General features: G+C 52.8%; 1 protein-coding gene across 7 annotated transcripts in view; it reads left to right on the top strand.

Annotated features, from left to right (window-relative positions):
• The first annotated feature begins 1,281 nt into the window (after positions 1 to 1,281).
• CDIP1 (cell death inducing p53 target 1) overlaps positions 1,282 to 20,454 on the top strand; it is a 100,418-nt gene continuing 81,245 nt past the window's right edge. The window contains exons 1-7 of one of the 7 annotated variants that reach the window (XM_083872663.1): positions 1,285 to 1,326; positions 2,117 to 2,232; positions 17,214 to 17,311; positions 17,791 to 17,889; positions 18,296 to 18,442; positions 18,707 to 18,971; positions 19,212 to 20,421. In XM_083872663.1, coding sequence (XP_083728789.1) covers positions 17,805 to 17,889; positions 18,296 to 18,442; positions 18,707 to 18,971; positions 19,212 to 19,323 — 609 coding nt within the window. In that variant the 5' untranslated portion in view covers positions 1,285 to 1,326; positions 2,117 to 2,232; positions 17,214 to 17,311; positions 17,791 to 17,804 and the 3' untranslated portion in view covers positions 19,324 to 20,421. Of the gene's footprint in view, positions 1,327 to 1,931; positions 2,233 to 11,962; positions 12,146 to 12,942; positions 12,963 to 17,213; positions 17,312 to 17,790; positions 17,890 to 18,295; positions 18,443 to 18,706; positions 18,972 to 19,211; positions 20,422 to 20,454 lie in introns of those variants that run through there. The other 6 variants (XM_083872662.1, XR_014591195.1, XM_083872661.1 and 3 more) reach the window with 6 other exon arrangements.

The raw sequence follows: 20,454 nt of genomic DNA on the forward strand, positions 1-20,454 counted from the left end.
AGGTCCCTGGGGAGCCCAACCTCTCTACAAAGAGTTCTCCAGTAACTGACCCAGCTCTGCTGCATGCACCTCCTGGAAATTTATTGCAGCTGGGAGCCCTCAGCAGCGGTTTTCAGGGAGCAGATGGTGGTGATCACCTCCTGCAGCATGTCTGTGACCTGAGGAACATGGGTTTGACTGCTGGTACCAGGTCCCCACAGGCATGGAGACATGGAAAGAAGGGAAGCTAAGAAGTGTGTGGAGAAGACCAGAGCTTGGAGATGTTTCTCAGGACCCACAGGATCACCTACATCTGGCCAGCCCATAAGTGATGCCCATGGAGTTCCCCCAAACTGAAGTGAAAGATGTGCAAAGAGGACAAATGTCCCAGCTTCAGCTTCATCACTGGCAAAATGCTGTTGTTACCTTTTCCCTTTGCTCTTGGTTGTGCTTAAAGCCAAGGTCACAACTGTGGCTGTTCCTGCCTGGGAAGTGGGAGCTGTGTCCTCCAGCCCTGAGTGACCCCAGGCAGAGCTGCCAGGCCAGGATGGGACCCAAATCTCAGAGCAAGTATCTCTGAAGTCCTAGGGGCAGGTGAGAAGTGACTGAAACCACCTGTGGCTGTGTTAGAATACTGCTCTTTTAATTAATCTCTGCAGTGCAGATAAGACCACTGGAGCCAGGAGGGTGCCTTCGTGGTTCCAGAGGCTCCCTGGTCCTGGGGCAGGCAGGATCCATGGCACAGGCATGTCACGGTGTAGGAGGACATCATCCAGAGCAGGGCACCATATGGGACACCTGCTGGGGAAGGCACCCTGTGCAGGACAGGGAAGAGACGGCTCCAGGAGAGCTCAGAGCCCCTTCCAGCACCTGAAGGGGCTCCAAAAGAGCTGGGAAGGGACTTAGGGCTAAGGCATGGGATGACAGAACAAGGGGAATGGCTTCGAACTTCAAGAGGGGAATTAGGGTTAGCTATATGGAAAAATCTCTCCCCTGTGAGGGTGGGCAGGCCCTGAGAAACTCTCCCCTGTCAGGGTGCCCAGAGCAGCTGTGGCTGCCCTGGATCCCGGCATGTCCAAGGCCAGGCTGGATGGGGCTTGGAGCAGCCTGGTCTGGTGGAAGGTGTCCTTGCTTGTGGCAGGGGGCGGATCAGGATGGGATTTAAGAGCCCTTCCAGCCCAAACCCAGCTCTCAATCCCTGATTGCGGCTCCCGGCGCTGCCCAGCGGGCACAGGCCCGGCCCGGCCCCCTCTGGCCCAGCCCGGCCCGGGCCCGCCCCGCCGCCGCCCCGCCCGCCCGGCCCGCCCCGCCGCCGCCGCCAGGTGCCGGAGCCGCCGCCGGGAGACGGTAGGAGCCTGTGGGCGGTGGAGGATCGGGGGCGGCACCGGCGGGGCCCGGGGGGCGGCGGGGCCGGGGCTGCGGAGGGAAGGCGGCCTGGAGCCCTCAGAGCCGGACAGGCCGCGGCGCCTTCCCTCAGCGGGGCCGGGTGGATGTACCGGGGGAGATACCGGGAACCGGGGGGACACCGAGCATGGGGGACACCGAGAACCGTGGGAGGACACCGAGCATGGGGGACACTGAGAACTAGAGCAGATACTGAGCTCCGGCGGACACTCGGCGCTGTGGGGACACTGAGCGCAGGCGGGGATATAAGCAGGAGAAGAGCAGCGCTACGCTCTTGTATAAAAAAGGGATGGAAATTAAACCCCTGGTTAGCTCTGTGAGGAGGAACCAGGCCGAGGGAAGGGCTCGGTGCTCGGTGCGGAGCCGGGGACATGCGGCTGAACGGGGACCGTGGGCCGGGAGAGGAGCAGGAGGCAGCCCCGGCCTCAGACCGGCCTTTAACGCTGACAGAGTGTCGCAGGGCACTGCTGAAATCTTACAAAAAAAGCCTCATCTCCGTGCCCTCAGCAGTGCCGGGAAGGGTTGGGACGAGAGGGCCGGGATGAAATTTAATCGGGGTGGAAAGCGAGGCCGCGTAGTTGGGAAAAGACTTGGCGGTGTAAGGCGAGCGCCGGTGCCCGGCCCAGGTCATGGGGCTGGCGGGGAGGGCACGGCGGAGAGAGGAGCAAATGTGATCCCGACAGGTCCCCGAGAGCAGGGAGACAGGCCTAGGAACGAGTGTGTGTGTTTCCAGTTATCCCTGCTCGGGAGAGACCAGCTCGCCCAGGGACAGGGAGGAGGATGAGCCCATTTTAGAGGAGCTGAAAGAAGCCGAGATGTCTTGACAAGCAGAAAGAGGAATGATGATGGGCGAGGATGATATTGGCAGTGTGAAATGAGGAGGGCTCCTCCAGTTAATGCACAGCGACAAACGCCAAGGAATGAACATGCTTGTGGGGTTTTTAACCATTAAAATGGTGAGATTTGGTTTCTCCCTCCCAAGGGGACTGGAAAGGCAAAGGGTAGCAGCTGTAAGGCAGTTTTTGGTTGCCTTAGGGGAAAGCACAGGGGGTGGTGGTTGCTGCTAAATAGAGGAATAAGGTTGGGGAGAGCTCCAGGGCTGTGTAGAGGAGTGGGAATATGCCATGCCATGCCAGTGTCCTCTGGATCCTCCACATCAGCCATGCTCAAGGTTAAACTTCTCCTGCTCCCTGCAGGTGTAGGTTTGTGCCCCTTGGCCCCAGGAAAAGCTGCTCTCAGGTGGTCTCCTTGCACCAGTGAAAACTGGAGAGAGGACTGGCAAGTTGTCACATTCTAGGCTGAGCCTAAAATACCAGGTGGTAGAGATGAGGTCAGGCACAATGATTTTAAGTAAGAATATTTTAAATTATAATTCTAGTGAGTTAGGGCTGTATGTAGAACTCTCCGAGAAACTCTTTGGGAATATGCACAAGAACCTCCTGTTTGTTCCCTTCACCCAAACTTAAGTACCCAAAGTACTTAAAAATGAGGCTTTAATTTCAGCAGGTGATTTCAGAGTGTGACCAGAGCAGGCAGCAGGGAAAACTACAGTGAATATCACACAGACATGGTGTGGTATATAACCACAGCATGCCATTCATTCATGTTCAGGAACTGAATAAACCCGTTTGGAAAGCACAGGCTGAAAAATGAAAACTTCCCTCTGTGTCAGTGTCGTGGTGACATCTCTGTGCCCCAGGAAATCCCTGGAAGGATGTTCCTGCTCTGCTCTCCTCAGGTGTTACGTGAGGAGCTTTAATTCCAGCTTGGAGGGAGGCAGGCAGTGACTTCAGGTCTGTAACAAGGGCAGGGGGATGGAGCAGCGTCCCCAGGTGTCCCCAGTGGAGCAAATGTGGTCAGTCCTGCCCAGCTGCTCCTGCAGGGGTGGCTGTGTGTGCTCAGGGCTGACTCAGGCTGTGCTGGGAATGGGGATTGTGTGTTCCCACCGAGCTCCAAAACATCCTGCCACAGGTGTCACAGGAACACTGAGGGAGCTTCTCTGATTTCATAACCCTTCCTAATAAGACTCTGCTGAGCTTCTTGTGTTCCCTCAATGAGTCTTGAAGCTCAAATTCGGTTCTGAAACTCAGTTCCTTGTGTTGCTGTTCTGCTCTGTCTCAGCTGCAGTTATGGAGGGAGGGAGAATGTCTCCCTCAGCACCTGGTGTTGGTTCATGAGCCTGTTTTTGAAGGTCTCTTCCAAATCAGCTCTTTCTGTGTGTGAGAAGGCACAATGGGCACTGCTTTCCTTCTGGATGAAGCACAGGTGGCAAACACGCTCTGGGAGCACAGTTAAGGTGCTCCTGTAGCTGAGGGATGTTCAGGCAGGAGCCAGACTAAAGCCTGTCCACAACTTTTGTATGTTTTGGAGTGAGTTTGGGTCCTTGTCACAGTGTTGGTACCTGCAGAAATATTGCCATTGCCAGTCTTACTCACTAATACAGCCAAAGAAGGGATGAAAGTAATTTTATCATGTAAAAGAATATATTTTTTCCCCTTTCAGATGTGAATTTAGCAGATAAATGCATGTGTTTAAAGGATGTTGTTGATCTTCCAGTATGAGGATGAGGTGGTTTTGGAAGGAAATACACAAACTTGTATCTGCTCTTATCCAAGACTTTTCTGCTTGTGGGTAAAGAGAAATATGAAATTCAGTGTTCTATGTCTGTTTGTGGTACATTGTAAAACCCTACATTTGATTTCTTATGATTGCTTAAATCAGGAGAGAATACCCTGGATTGAAAAAAAATAGATTTTTTTAAATAGTGGGTTTTGTGGGGTCTGCAGTGGGGCTGGTGCTTCACTCCTGCCACTATTATCAGGGCTCTGTACCATGCAACAGCTTTCCAGGAGAGGCTGGTGGCTGTCAGGTGAGCCAGAGAGGCAATAAATAACATTAGAATAATATGAAGATTAAAATAATGACAAAGGCAGCAGGACTGAATATATCTGAATTTCTAGACAGGTGTGCCAACTTCTCAGAAGGTGTTCTCCCAGGGTGGGCCATGCAAAACTGAGCACAGGGTGGGCAGGAGAGTCAGGAAACAATAAATAGATGCTGAAATGCCTGGTGGCTTTTAGCAGGACTCAGAGATGTCTTAAAAGGACTTGAATTGTGCACTACTCTTCATTTTTCCTGAAACAAGAACAGTAATGGTTTGTAGTGGGACTTTATAAGACACTGGAGGTTTCTGGTTGGTTTTGCTTCCAAGAGCTGATTTTGCAGCTCTTATGCAGACAAAGGACTCTAGCCTGGAGCCAATCAACTCCCCTGAAGGTTTCAGAGCAAGGCACCTGAGCACACAAGTGTGCAAACACAGGTCTGTGGACATTTTCTCCTTCAGGAAACACAGGATGAGCAACTTCTGCCTTTTCCCAAAGAGCACTGGGTATCCACCTCACAGCTGGAGAGGAGCAGTGCCACTTCCATGAGCAGTGTCAGGTCTTTACACGCTCTGCACAGGACCTGCCTCCTCCTCTGATCAAAGGGAATGCAATTGGAGCAGCTGCCATAGGAAACCACGATCCATTTTCTCACCCCAATAAAGTCTCTGAGGCAGGGGGAGCTCAGGTTTTATTTCCGGCCTGAAACGCTCAGGGAGACTCTTGGCTGCTGTTACAGTTTTGCTTTTGGACCCATTTGTTCTGAGCTGCCTCGTGGCTGCAATTCTTAAAATTTGTGTATTTGTGGTGGTGAGAAACAGCTGTTTGAGAGCAGCCCTGTTCTGGCCATCGATCTGGGTGGAGGATGGAGGCAGGAGCAAAGTGCTTCATGCTGCACATCCCCATGTGAGGCACTTGAGTGCAGCTGCCTTCAATCTGGGCTCTCTCAGCAGGCCTGCATTTAGGGTAAGGAAAGAAAATGAACAGCCCCAAAAGGTGGCAATGTGATTAACATCTCAGGAGCTGTGCAGAGCAGCTGCTGGCAGTGCATGTTTGACTTTGTACCACTTGGCACGGTGGGACTTGAGATCATCAGAGAATGAAGAGCTGAGCTGGGGCTTTCTGTGCAAATTAAGTAATATATTTCATTGTTACTGTGATTAGTAAGGTTACTGTGCATTACTGTCCTTTGCCTCCTTTATACATAAGAAAATGGAATATTACCCAGTTCTCCTATAGATTTTAGGATAAAGCATTTGTGCTGAGCTGGGGGTCCCACTGCCCCAAACCATTTCTCCTCTGTATGTTCCTGAACCTTCTTTGATACCCAGTCTCTGCATTTAGAAGGAAAACCTTCTCTACCTTGCCTTAACAACCTGACTCTCTATTAACATTTTTGGAAGATGTTTTTGGAAGAAGTATTCTTCTTTAAGCTTACACATTTACTGTTCCATCCTGCATTCTGTCTAACAATCCTAAATTCCATCCATCACACCTTGGTGTGATCCATGCACATCAGCCCATGCTGTAGCTCTGTTTCATCTCTATTTGCTCCTTGCATTGTGTGGTTCCAGAGAAAAGGAATTTTACTCACAATTTGAACCATGAGAGGCCTGTTTGCTTTGGCACAGTTTCCTTGAGCTGTCATTCTGTACTTAGTGTCAAGGTTGGGTCTACAAATGAAGGGCTTGTGGTTTTCCCAGCCATTCCCAGAGCTGGGGGAAGGTGAGCACAGGTGATCTGTCACAATCTGGGCACAGCAAGGCTTTGTCCTGACCCACTCCCCACAGGCAGCAGCTTTGAGGGGCTTCCACTTCTCCCTTTGCAACTTCCATCTGACAGTACCTCACAGGGCAAGATAAAATGAATAAAAATGTGTTTTTCCAGATCTGTTCAGAAGCATAGCTGTTTGTTTGAAAAGATAGACCACCCCCCACTTCCATGGTTTGTGATGGATCATCAAGGAATTGTATGAAAAATAAGCCCCTCATTGCTCAGAAATCCCTTTCCCCCAGAGCCCCACAGCTGGAGAGCAGGTGTAATCTCTCAGATGATGAGTGAGCGAACAAGATTACTGTTCTGGGGAGAATTATTGTACGACTGATTTCATTTAGGTCACAGAACAAAGATTGTCGTGTGGGAAGACTTTTGCTGGGGGCCAGACAGGCGGTGCTGAGGCTGGATGTGAGATGGGAGCACTTGGCTTTGGCTCATCTCTTCAATCTGTTCACAGACTCGTGGGAAGCCCATCCAAGTCATGTTTTACCTTGTGCCTTTCCACTGTGGGGAAGGGAAATGGCTCCTCACCCTCTGCTAATTGCATCCCTGAGATGGATGTGCTTTTCCAAAGGGAAAGCACTTGCCCAGCCTGTAAACCTCGGGGATATTTGGATGCTAATGCTGCAGAGGAACAAAAATGAGGGCACAAACTGGGAGTAGTTTTGTAGCCAGAGGGGCTGGTGCTGGGAAGCACCAGCAACATTTCCTGGTACAACAATTTGCTTCCCAAAAGAGGGAGGGTCAGCTGCATTTTATGGCAGTACCATTTGTTTGCAGAGCTTTTGAAAATAAAGATTGACTAATAATGTTCTGGATTGACTTGTTCATATCTCCAAGACCCAGAACAGCTGCGGTCCCATGGTTTTTTTCTCCTTCCTTTTTGGGTTGGTTTGTTGTGGGTTGTTTCTTTTTTTTTTTTTTTTTTTTTTTTTTTTTTTTTTTTTTTTTTTTTTTTTTTTTTTTTCCAAATGGCCATGACTCAGCCCTTCCCTGCCTCTCTCTGAGTTTCCTGGTTTCTGAATAGGCTATTCTTGGGACAGCAATTCCTGACAGATAGGAACAAGGAGGGTGTTGTGTTGTTTTCTTCTCTATTTCTTCTGTGGCCTGCGTAAATGCTCTGCTTCCCTCTGATTTTTCCCTTTTTCCCACATTACTGAATTGTCCTAAATTGCTGGATGTCATCTGGGGCATGTTTTTGCCCTTGTAGCAAAGGAGCCCTCTCAGACACGATCCAGCCTTGCACAGCAGCAGCTTTTCTTTCCCAACAGGATGGTGGTGATGATCCTGACCGTGGAGTGTTGGATTGCTCCAGCTCTGTCTATTGTACAGCTTAAATCTGCTTTGTTGTAGCCCCTGTGAGCCCAGGGAGCTGTGCTTGGCCCTCCAGTGATCTCCTGGGCCAGGGGTGGATGGATCCAGGTGAGGACCAGCCTGGCTGTGGGTACACACTGCCTTTGTGTGTGTACTGGCACAAGTAAAGGGGAAAATAACACCCAGAATTTAAAAACAATAAAAAAAACCCTTTTCTGATGGCTTATTTATTGTCTCCCTTCAGCTGGGAAGCTGAAGGATGCTCCCTCTGAAACATTTCATGGTGGAGTTACCCAGTCTTTTTAAGCAAAAAGCTTTTGGATTTGTTCTGAAGTTTATTCCTCTGTAGTGTGGGCTGGGGAAAGTCACCTGCAGTGGCAGGGAGCACCCCCAGGCCAGGTGTGGCTGCTGCTCCTGATGTGCTGTTGGAAGTGAATGAGTTGTCTAATACAACAACCTGTGCTGGGTTTTAGTTTTATTAAGAGCCCAGTTCTTTCTGTCAAGACACAGTTGTATGTGAGGGGGGGAAATAGCCTAAACTGTTGTATATTTTGCCTTGAAAATACAGTTGGTTTTTTGAAAAACCAGAGGGACTCTATGTTTTCTCAAAACCAAGAGAAATTTCTCAGACTAGAGGGCTCAAAACACAGGGGCAGTGTTCTTCCTTTAGCATCCCTCCACGTTTTTGGATATGCTGTATTGTTGTTAAGCCAACCAAGAGAGAAAAGCTGCTCTGTGTGAGGAGGCTTTGAGAACATTCACTGCCAGATTAAATTAGCCTTTCTGAGAATAAATTAGTGGTTGTGATGCAGGCAGCCCCACTCTCTCCAGCTGTAAAAATCCGCGCGTGCTGGTACCCGCAGCAGATAAATGATGTGCTCAGGGCTGTGCTGTTAACAGCAGATTAGATTTCTGGCTGGGGATGAATGAAAAGCAGCCCGTTAGATTTTATTGATTATTTCTCCAAACGAGAAGCAGGGCACCCTTTTAAAGGAGGGAAAGGAACCCGTGGGATTCAGTGCAGCTCCATTTTGGGAGGAAATCATGGACTAGAGCCCTGCTGCAGTGACTCCAACCTGGGATGCTTTTGAGGCTCTCAGGGGTCCCAGCTCATGGCAGAAGAGGGAGCTGGATCCTTGTGTTGGAGGGGAGGAAAAAGCCTGGAATATGGAGTAGAGGAGTGCAGTGGGGGTGGGATTTCGGCTGCTGCCCACTCCTCTGGGCTTGTGTTTTTAGCTGAGCACTGGATAAAAAGCTGCTGCTGGTATGTGCATGCTGCCCTTTTCATAGAGGCATCTCTTTGGTTTGTCTCCTAATTGACTTAAAGCCTTTATTCTGCTTTGTGCTATATCAGGAAGGGCTTGCAGGAGGCTGGGCCTGTGCTGAAGCCTCAGCTTGACCTTCCCACCTGCGCTGCTGGGACCGCTCAGCTCCTCCAAAATCTTTATGTGGTCTTTAACACCCTTTCCACTGGTGTTAAATATCAGCTCTTTCCCTGGGCTTGCTGCAGGTCTTCCACAGGGATGTCATCCGCAGCATATTTGTGTTTTGGGAAAGGAGGTTTCCCCCAGAGTTGGTGGCTGTCACAGGGGGTGTAGTTCAGCCTTTCAGACTCTCCTTGCCGTGATTCAGGGTGGTTTAGCCTGGTGGGAGCTCAGTTTGGAGCTGCCTGCCGGGCTGTTCTGATGTGAGAGAAAGCAGTTCCCAGCCGGTTTAGTGTCGTAACTGTGGCAGCTGCTCTGCCTTCCTCAGGCTCAGGAGAGGATTTGAGCAGCTGAGCTGTTCACCTGCCCCGAGGGCATCCTGCTATTATGGGCTTGAATCTTCCCTGTCCCATCCTGGGCTGTGGGAGCACTGACCCGGCCTCGGGACTGCTCCAAACCCTCTGACCAGCGATGATTTTAGTGGAGCAGCAGAGCAGGGAGGAGTTGCTGTGACAGAGAAAGGGTTTGGAAGAGTCAGGGACCAAAGAGCAGGGAGGTGAGGAGGGATGTTCCGTGTGTTGGGGCTGCTTGGAGTCCAGCTCTGTCCTAGATTTTCAGTAGGAGCTTTGGGGAAGGAGTTATGAAGGAGTTGGCAGGAACTGGTGCTGCAGATGGAAACCACAGTCATGCCTGGAGTGAAAATGACTTTATTGGACCTGGAAGTCAATGTGGACTAGCCAAGTCTGGTGGGAACTGGAGGAAGAACTGGGGATGGCAGGAGCTCTGTGTAACTCAGGGGTGCCCAGCATTGGGCACACTCAGTTGATTAATCCAAGAGTTTTCCCCTCTGGGACATCATCATCCATCTTTGAGCAGCCCAAATGAGTTGGGGCTGGGAGCAGGGCAGTGCCAGGTACCCTCCTCCTGTCCAAATGCCATGGGACAATCCAGCCCCATGCTGGAGGCCCTGGGCAACTCCAAGAGAGGTCCCAGTCTGGAACTGGGAAGTTCTGTGGGAATAAGGAAGTGAGTGTGGTAACACAAACAGCCTCAGCATGGAAAAGTTCCTCCAGTGCACAGCTTGGGATGTGTGTGGGTCCTCCTTGCTGGCAGTGGGACTCAGGAGAGATCTCAGATCTTACACACAAGATCCTGCAGAACCCCAAACCACACTCCTTTGCAAAGAACAAGCCTTGGCTTTACATAAAATTGAGTGACACAGAGGAGCACTTCGCACTAGTCCTCAAAAAAAGTGCAAGGTGACATTGTACTGGTTAAATCTGAATGTCAGCAGCTTCTCTGGCACCGAGGCAGGGGGATCTGTGAGCCTGGGAAATGCTAATGCTGGAGACTGGAGCCAGTCCTACAGCAAGCTGGAGCCCTCCTCGGCTAAGGAAACATCAGTGCCCTGGCATATGTTTTGTACAGCACTTGAAAATGGATCTGGAATCACCACCACTGTATTCAAAATTATTCCATTGTGTTGCAAAATCTGCAAGGGAAATCTGAATACGCTCTCGGGCTCTGATTAATTCTGAAACTGAAATGCAAAAGTGCTGATCATCTCTGATTCTAATTTCTTTCCTCCTCCCTTGGAGCTCACTGTGTCATTTAATGGACGTCACACGTGTACTCAGTTTGATTCAGCAGTGATGTAGCTGTGTAATTTGACTTTCTCTTAAAAAATTCTACAGAAGGAGGGAGAAATGAAAGAGTGAGTGCTTAAAGAAATAAAAAAAAAATTATTTTGGTGTTGGGAAGGGAATTTATAAAACCCTGGGTTTTGCTGTGAGACGTAGTGGGTACTTGTATATTCACCTCTGTGCTGCTGTCCCCCAAATGGGAGGAGCAGATGCTGACAGCAAGAGATGCTGACAGCTTTTTTGTGTAGGTGACTGAAGAGCAGTAGTTGGTGATTGGGAGTGACCTGGGGTGCTCCATGGAGAACCTCCAGGCTGCCCAGTCTCCAAAACCATGAGTGCTGGGAGTGGGAGGGACTGACAGTTCTGCCTTTGATCCCTTCCTAACTCATCCCTAAGCCTCTGTCCTGGGCTGTTGTCAGAGCTGAGATCTGTGACTGTGCTTAAGAGCTGTGGAGCTTCTCCCAACCTCCTGAGGCTTTTCTTGCTGTTAAGCTTCTTGAGCTGGGGTATTTTTGTTTGCTTGTTTAAATGAGCAGCTATTCCTGTGGCACAGTTGTGTTTGATGCTGCATTAAAATACAGTGTTGGAGTAGATGTTGGGTTTAGTTGCTTGAGGTTCTGCCAGGTCGTGTTATCACCATTATTAACAGATATCAAGGGAATGATGTAATGCAGGATGTGTCCTCTCAGGGGGGAAATTAAGTAGATACAGAGGACTGGAGGCAACAGCTGCTGCTATCACTGGATGTTTTCCCATGGATGTTATCAAGTATTAGCTTGGATTCTTTGTGAACTGCAGTGAAAGTCTCATGGAAAAGCTCTCTGCTTCCCCAGGGATTTGGCTTGCAGCACCCTCCTTTTCTCATCTCTCTGGAGCAGCATTGATAAGGTGCAGAGGAGCTTTATCTTTAATGTTATCTTAATCACATCTATGAGCACACCTGATGTTGTGCAGCCTGTCTTCTCCTGTGCAGCCAGGACACCTGCTGGAAGGGCCTGAACAGTGAGCACCTCCTGAGTGGGAGAGTGGGTTTTCCAGGGCCTGGCTGCAATGTGCTCCCTGCTTGCTCCATGTTCAGAAAACTGGCTTTTGGGGGGCCAAATTCAGCTGCCCTGGTGGTGCAGAGTGCTGTGCACAGCTCAGCTCTCCCCAGTGTCCTGACAAGTGGAAGGGTTGGGCTCCAGTTTTGAAGTGTGGGGTTGTGAGTTCTCCTCCCTTTCAGCCCCTCTGGCTCCTGGATGTCACTGTGAGCTCTGCCAGCACGTCATGCCACATCTTGGGAGCCAAGAGCAGAGAGAACGAGCTACCTCAGTTTGTTCTTTTCCTTTTGGCTGCTTTTCCTTTAAATATTCAGGTTAAGCAGGTCCTGGCAAGGCTGTTCCTGCAGCCCCAGCGTGAAGAGCCAAGAGCGCACGGTCAGCCCATCCGGAGGCGAATAGCACTGGAGAGAATCCCAGAGGCAGCAGCAGGTCCTGCAGGAGCTCCTCCTGCGTGTAACCCTTTGTGGGTGTTGCAGATAAAGCCTCCTTGTCTTCAGCAGGGAGGACTTTTGTGTCTGGTTTCCCTGATATCCGTGCGGAGGAGCTGCTGGGAGTGGTAATTTGAATCTCTGGCCAAGGACAGCTGCGCCGTGGAGATTATCTGATTGTGCTTTGGATTTAATGCCCTGAGAAATCTTGCTTTGGATACAGCACCTGGCTGCCAGCGAGGATCCTGCTCTGAGGTGATTTGTCTGCTGGGGGACGGTGGCACAGAGAAGGTCAAACAATATGTCCAAGGTCCCCAGGTAAACGACTGCAATGGGGAAGCTCCTCCAGAGATTCACATACTGGAGAGCAGAGCAGGGAGCTTTGGCTGTCTGATATACCTGGTTTGAATGATGAAAAATCTTCTTCTCCAGCATTCCTTGGTTTTAAAGGAGAGCTGCTGGCCTGCCTTGCCAGCTGAGCTTTCTGTGCCTGCACTGAAGGAACAGCCTGACCCTCCTGGAAGAAGCAGTTTTCTGCAGCTGAAATCTTAGTGCAGAAGTGTGGAAGAAATCTGCTGTTCTGGGAGCAGCCTGGCTGTTCCTGAACAGTGAGTTTGTGCTCCCTGGCAGTGACTTGGACTTGGGAAAACACAGCTGAGTTGCTCAGAGAAAGAACAGACCTTTCCTTCAGTCCTTCACTTGGGTTTCTGTTTCCATCGGTGCCTCGCAGAGCGCTGCAGGCAATGCGCCCTCTTGCTGCCTTGTCCAAGAGCAGGATGAGGAGTTGAGGAGGTGCTGCCAAGGGTAAAGGAGCGGGTACACGGTCAAGAATTGCCAGCACACCCTTCTCTCTGAAGGAGGCTGGAGCATTCTGTGCTGTTCATTCCTCCCCTCCCAGGGAGGTGGTGTGCAGGCTGGGGGCAGCAAACGCGCATGGGAAGAGGCAAAGCTGAGGGGGAGCTTTGGCTCGTTTTCAGGAAAAACATCTTTTTGTTGCTCTGCATAAAAACCAGGCAGAAATAACCATTGACACTGCTTGTTCAGCAGAGATTTATGCTGTCAGACTTTGGAGGTAAGAGCTGTCCGGTGGGATTGCGCGTGGTGGGAGCTGGGCCACGTCCCTGCACTCTGTGAGAGGGCAGAGCCTGAGAGCTCCAGGCACAGGGCAGCATCCCTGAGAGCTCCAGGCACAGCTGTGACACAGGGAACAGGCAGCTCCAGGCTGGATTTAGAGGTGCTGTTCAGAAATGCCATTGTGGAGGAGAGTGATTGGGATTGGGATTGCCACAGTCAGGGTATGGCTCTGTCCCCCTCAGCACACCCTGCTTGGTTCTCCCTCTTTGCTGCCCCTAAAGCTCCTTTTGAAGAGTAACAGACTTCGGCTCAAATGAGATTTTTGCCACCATCTGATCAGCCTTTGTGCCCATCCCCTTCCTAGGGTCAGTATTTCCCAGTTTCTGGAGCATGTAGCCTGTGGCATTTCTTCCTGGGGCCAAGAAAACTGGGATGGTGTTGGTCACAATGCTATTCCTATTTCTAAAGGAAAGGAGCTGGGCTCAGTAAGGGCCCAGCATCTTCAGGACTCTTGCCTTTTAAAGCTGTATTTCCAAAAGCCTGGAAGCTGGAATCTGCATCTCTTTGATGCGTGTTGAAGCTGAAAGTGCTTGTATATTTTCTCTTATTTATTCATTGAATTTTAGTGTGTTTTTTTATTATTTTTTCAAATATCGGAAGTTTTCTTTTTCATGGAGGAAGAGCTCCAAAAACGAGCAGCAGCAGCTTTTGAAGTGTCAACATCACCAAACGTGGTTGAGTATGAACAAATGCTGTTTCCTGTCTCAGTGGCTGGAGGAAACAAAGCTGAGTTTCTCTGCATCTCAGTTCTAAGTGCAGCAGGAGCAAGGACAGCAAGGTTTCAGGCTGTGGGATGGATCTCAGTGGTGCTGTGAGGCTGACTCAGAGCTGCTGGGGCCAGTGCTGCACCATCAGGGCTCACATGTGAGCTGGAACCTGCCAGCATCTGCTCTGCCCTTGCCAGGTTTGTCTCACCCGTGGAGATTTCATCCGGGAAGAAGCAGCTTGAAGCACAAGCAGCTGCTGCTGAGGGAGAATGGCATTAGCAGGCCAAATCTGAATTATCTGTGTCTGTTCTCTTTGTGGAATTATCTATTTTCTGGTGTTAGGACCTGTTCTGGTGGCACGATTTCCCCAAAGTTGTTTTTGATGGGTGGTACCCACCTTATCTCTTTGGAAAGCAAGTGGGATGTCCAGATTTTTTTTCTCTTGCCATGTTTGAATCCCAAACTGTTTCTGCAGTGATGTAACAGAGGGAAATACAGCCAGCATGGGACTCTGGACCCTGACATCAGCTCCTCTAATCACTGCTGGGAGTTGCTTTGTATCAGTTTTGAACATGTCAGTAACGGGAACCAGGGGCTCTGGGGTGTTGATCAATGCCCTCTGGACGAGGGCTGGAATAACAGGACAAAGGGAAATGGCTTCACCCTGACAGAGGGCAGGGTTAGATTGGAAATTGGGAAGAAATTCTTCCCTTTTAGGGTGGGCAGGCCCTGGCACAGGGTCCCCAGAGAAGCTGTGGCTGCCCCTGGATTCCCTGGAAGTGTCCAAGACTGGATGGGGCTTGGAGCAGCCTGGGATAGTGGAAAGTGTCTCTGCCCATGGCAGGGGGTGTTGTAATGAGATGGGCTTTAAGGTCCTTTCAAACCAAACCGTTCTAGGGTTGTGCAATCCCTCATTAACTGGATTGGGAGCTGCTGAGCACAGGAAGGAGGTGGATTAGAAAGCAGGCAGGGCTGAGTGCTGCCCGCGGCACTTTGGCCGTGTGAGAAGCCTCAGACAGACCTCCCGGGGCTGAGAGTTACACCTCTGATCTGAACAGGGGACACAGAAATCTGTTGCCATCTTCTCACCCAAAAGCTGCCTGGAATGAGATCAGGGAGCACAGAGCCAGGGCAGGACACACAGATTGAGGCCACAGCCAGGGTGGGACAAGCCCTTTCTGTTTGGAGGCTGTGATGGAGCTGTGCTGTCCTGGTTGTGTCTGTCACACTACTGTGCCCCAGCAGGTTAATAGGAATATTTTATTTTTCATTTTCTTTAGCAAATATCAATTCCCTGGGGGCATGGGCATCCCTTTGCCTGTCTTCTGTGTTTAACTGAAGGAGTGCTTGTGATAACTCTGCTTCCACGGTGGATTTATCCTCTGTAGTTAGTTTGTAGAGGAAAACCAGTAAAAGCTGTTCTTCCAGTTGAGAAGATCTAATCTGCATTTGTAGCTGGAAATAGCATTTCCTCTCTCCATCCTTTTATGATAATCAGCTCCTTTTGAATCTTAGGATCTTGCAGTGTGTCCTTGCTCCAAAGGACCTGCATAAGACACTGCTGATTCCATCAGATCTTGAACTTAAACCTGGTAATTTTGGAATACTGCAGGGCTGTCAGTGCCAGGGAGGTGGGGGATGCTCTGGGGCAGCTCCTGCCCAGTGCCAAGGGGAAGCTGAGTGCCCTCTGGTTTCCCACGGAGCTCTCTGTCAGGAATGGGCCAGATTTTGTGCTGCTCACATTAAGATGAAAGAAAACCCAGGAGAGAAACAGCTTCTAAGAAGCTTAAAAGCAACAGGCTTTCTTTCCCTCCTGGGAAGGGCACACAGCCAACATCTTGCTCTTTACAGATCTCTTTTAATAAGCAGAATATTGCATTGGGAACAACTGAGCCTGCCAAGTAGGAGCAGAGTGGCCCTGCATCCCACAGCTTCCTTCATCCCAGGCCCGTGTGGCTCTGAGACCTCGGGCTGTCACCCTGGTGGCTGCAGTTCCCTCCAGGGCAGGGTGGCAGCAGTAAGGGCTGGCTCCCCCCGAGGCTGGTGCTTCATCTGAGGGGTGTTGGTGGAGTGGCTGGTGGAGGATTCCTCCTCTCCTGCATTTTCTTGCCAGCTGCTTTGATGGAGGGGGGGGAAAAGTGAGGCTGGGGAGTGTTGAAAGATTATTATGGGAAAGCAGCATCTGAGCAGGAATGGGAGGAAATCTATTATGTTAGAAAAGCTGTGGGGGCAGTTGGCAGGTGAGGGCAAGGAAAGCTCCCTCGTGTCCCCAGGTCAGGACTCTGGGGTGCTCTGGTTGGCTTAGGCTCATCCAGAACCCCTGCAGGCATGGGGACAGGAAGGTCTGAGGCTCCTGGATGTGCAGGGCTGGGTACTTTGAAAAGAATAAATCCTCCTTTTCTTCACATCCCCACTGAGCTAAAAGGAGCACGGCCCAGTTTGTGGCTTTGTAGGTCACTGAAGGAGAAGGCAGGCTCTGCTGTGAGCCTGGAAATGCTCTGTGCCATGGCAACTCTGCTTCCCTGGGCTCTTAAGGAAGAAACTGGAGTGAGAAGCAGGAGGAAGATGACCCCCAGCTGCCCCAGTATTACTCTTTGAAGCTGTGTGGCTGCAACACCACTTCAGAGCTTGGGGGAGGAATTCTAGTCACGAAATATGGACATCCTGGGGGAGACCCTGTGTGTGTCAGGAATCTGCTCAGCTCCTGGAGGGATCAATGTGCTCCTCTGTGAGCAGCAACAGGTGCTGCTGCTCCTCCAGGGACTGATTTCATTTCCTGCTGCCTTGCAGGAGGCTGCTGGGTGGCAGGGAGTGTGAACTAGGAAAAAAGGACTAGAATAGAGCAAAGCCACGCAGGTGAGTGAGGGAGGGATGGTTCTTCCTGCCTTGCTTGCCAAGTCCTTGGCTCTGCTTGACCTGCCAGCTGCAGGTGAAGGTGGTTGAGCCCCACAGGCACCTCTGTGGGCACACCTGCAATGCAGGGCTGGGGCAGCACTGCCTGCCCGGCCTGCTGCCTGTGCCGTGCTGGGGAGGTTGGTGTGCTCTGGGCTTGCTGCCCAGCACGTGGCACTGGTGCCAGCAAACGGGACAAGCAGGGTGACATTTGCTCCTGGCCCCTTGGGGTGAAGGATGGAGCTCCCAGCACTGCTCCCCCTGGCCTCTGACAGCAATGTCACCCTGTCCCGTGTCTGATGGCATCTGTCCCAAGCACTGAGTGAGTGAGCAGCCTCTCACTTGTATTTCCCAATTTAGTCACATCCTACCAGCTATAACCGAGCCAGTGGAAATGGGGAACTCAGGTTTCTGAATGTCGTGGCACTTCCTTGGATCTCAGAGGGCATCAGTGGGGCTTTGCCACGTGCCAAGGACACAGAGCCTCATGCTGCCATTGAATGGCTCCTGCCCAGGGGAGAGAAGGGGTTTGGTGCTGCAGCTGTGACTCCTCCATCTCTGTAATTCACTTGCTGTCTCCTTTCACACAGGTCAGTGGAAGAAGCCACCATCCAAACTACAGTGCTCAGAGGAGCTGCTTCTCCCAGCTGTCAAGGCCTCTGAGCTGTTGCTGCGGGGAAGAGGACAGGTAAATTCTACCCCATGTAAAAGTTCGTGCTTCAGCTCAGGGCAGGGTCCTGCCATCATCCCTCAGGGCACAGCTTTGTGTCAGTGAGGGTGGGGGGCTGTGGGCAGCTCTTCCCCACCTTTGGTACCCCAAGGATGCAGCCAAGGCTCTTAGCACAGCACGTTCCAGCCCAGCACTGCCCTGGAGTGTGGTCACACAGTCCAGAGCTGCCCTGATGAGCTGCTGTGCACCAGGTGGGCTTTACAGGGAAGCAGCATGGAGCTGACAGGAAGATTTTACACCTTTGAGTTGCTGCCTGGTCAGAGCCTGTCCAGCTTTGGGGCCATACCCCTGGGGCCTGCCCTGGGAGGGGGGAGAAGCTGAGGCTGGTGCAGTGGTGACACCAGCCCTGGCTTCCATTACCTGTCACCTCTGTCCCCAAGCACCGTGTGGCTGTGCCACCAGAGGCTGGTGTCACCTGGAGGCTTCTGTCCCTGCAGGGCCGCCTGGAGCCATGTCCAATGACCCACCCCCGCCCTACCCGGGGGGCCCCTCGGCGCCGCTGATAGAAGAGAAGCACGGCCCACCCTCTGCACCAGGTACTGGGGGTGTCCCACTGCTCAGGGGGGACATTTTGCCAAACAGACAGGACCCAGGGGAGTGTGGGTTCCCTGGGACTGGCCTGGCTGTGCCTCTCCTCCACAGCCTGGGGAGGGTGGTGCAATGCCTGGCTCCATCTGTCCCCATGTCACCCTTGGGGGAGGCAGGAGGGGTCCTGGGGGCAATGACAAGAGCAGGAGGCACTCCCAGCTCAAAGCCTGACAGTGCTCTGTGCTGTGGGGTGAATTTGGGGTTCATGTGGCTCAGAAGATGCAGCTTAAGGGGGTGCCCCCCTCCTCTTGCCACCTCTTCCCTGTTGGGGTTGATGCCCTGAGCACACAGCCAGGACACCATCTTCCCCTCAGTTCTGCTGCCTCTTCAGCTGCTGCCTGTGTTTCCTTCCAGAGGGTGTCACCCCAGTGGTGGGACAGCCCCAGGGGGTTCCCATTCCCCCTCCTGAGTTCGGACCCCCCCCATATGAGCCGCCCTCGCAGCCGGGGTTTGTGCCCCCCCACATGCCCACGGACGGCTCGGGGCCCTACGTGCCACCAGGTGAGTCCTGCTGGGGGACACAGGGCTGGGGATTGGCAGCAGCTCTTTCCTGCTGCCCTGGGGAGTTGGGGGCACACAAGAGGGGCTTGGGGCTGCAGCAAGGCTCCTTGGGGTGGGCTGGGGGGCACAGTGCCTGTAGCAGGGCTGGCCCCGAGTCTGTACTCCAAGGGTGGTGTTGCAGCAGGGTGGGGCCATCCCCAATAAGGATCTGGCCTCTCCTGCCATGTAGGAAGCTGCTCACTTGTTTGTGTTTCTCATCCACAGCAGGATACTACCCACCCCCAGGCCCTCACCCCCCCATGGGCTACTACCCTGCCCCAGGCCCCTACCCCTCTCCTGGTGGCCACACGGCCACAGTGCTCGTCCCGCCCGGAGCCGCCACCACAGTCACAGTGCTGCAGGGAGAGATCTTCCAGGGTGCCCCCGTGCAGACCGTGTGTCCCCACTGCCAGCAAGCCATCACCACCAAGATCTCCTACGAGATTGGGCTCATGAGTTTCCTTCTTGGCTTCTTCTGCTGCTTCGTGGGGTAGGTGCTGCAGGCAGAGCTGGGGCCTCGTGTTGGGTGCTCAGTGTGGTCCTGGATAGCCCCAGTGCTGGTGGCCTTGGCTGAGCTGTTGGGGACCTTGGCACAGAGGTGACACTGGAGCAGCAGAGGGGTTCCTGGGGTGACAGCCCCTACAATTACATCTCTCACCCATAGCCCAGAGTGAACCCCATGCCCAGGGGCTGCCCCAGCTCAGCATCTCTGCCTCTCCCTGTGCTCCAGGTGTGATCTCTGCTGCTGCCTGATCCCCTGCCTGTTCGATGACTTCAAGGACGTGACGCACACGTGTCCCAACTGCAAGGCCTACATCTACACGTACAAGCGCATGTGCTAACGGGAGCCCCGGGAATGCGCCGGCCCTGCCCCGCTCCGTCCTCTCCGCGTGTGCATCATCGCTCCTCGCTTCCCCCTGCCGGCGGTGTGTATGTGTTATCCCCGGCTCCACCTGCCCCCAGCTCTGCTCCTCACCGGGAATACTGGCATTGGTGACACTGGTGCACAGGGGAGGTAGGCCGAGGTCTCAGACACGACGTGGGGGCTGCCCTGCAGTGCACAGGAGTGGGGGGCATCACTCTGCAGGGTGTGAGCGAGGCCCCTCTCACCTGGAGCAACCCTGGGAGGAGCAGCAGCTGCTGGAGGTGCCCAACCCCAGTCCCACAGTGCAGGGGGTGCCTGGCTGCAGGGATGTGCTGGGATGGGAGCCCAGGAGGGGACCCAAGCAGCCCATGGGGTCTTCAGGGGATGTAGCACAGTCTTTGTGGCACTTTGAGGAAGGGGCTCAGTGACAAGGAGTCAGGGCAGTGCCACACACCAGGTTTGTGGTTCAGAGCCCCCTCCGGCCCCGTGGCAAAGCCCCTTCCCGAGGGGAGGCCGAGCTGCCTCTGAGCACAGAGAGGGGCCCGGCAGTAGCACCGCACCCTTATCAGCACCTCCGTCCTGCCCGGTGGCCACTCCAGCTGCATGCGCCTCCTCCCAGCCCCGCCGGCTCCGGGGGCAGGGACAGCCCCCACGGTAACCTGAGAGCCAAAACCGCACCCGGCATGTCCTGGCTGCCCGGCACGTAGAGTAGAGGAGTTTGTTACCAGCCCGCAGCTCCGGAGCCGCCCCGGGCCCGGCGGGGGCTGTAGGGTCCTCCTTGCATGTGGTGTAGGGGGTATTTTTAGCTCACTCATGGGGGGCAGAAGGAAGGGGCACGCAGGCAGCGACAGGAGCTGCCAGCAGCACTCCCACAGCAGGGGCAAGAGGACCCGGGAGCCAAGTTCAGCCTCTCGGGGCTGCTCCTCCCTCCCCTGCCCCTGCAGCTCCCAGAGCAAAGTGGGGGGGTCTCTCAGCACACAGGTCTGCAAACACAGCCTGGCCTGCACAGGCAGCTGCTGTTTGCTCAGGGGTGGAACTGTGGCACTAGTCAGTGTTTTTATGTAAATAAATAACAGACCCTGAACTCGTGTGCATCTTTTCTTCTCTC

Source organism: Zosterops lateralis (assembly GCF_965231275.1).
Source record: "Zosterops lateralis genome assembly, chromosome: 15".
NCBI classification, from domain to species: domain Eukaryota; kingdom Metazoa; phylum Chordata; class Aves; order Passeriformes; family Zosteropidae; genus Zosterops; species Zosterops lateralis.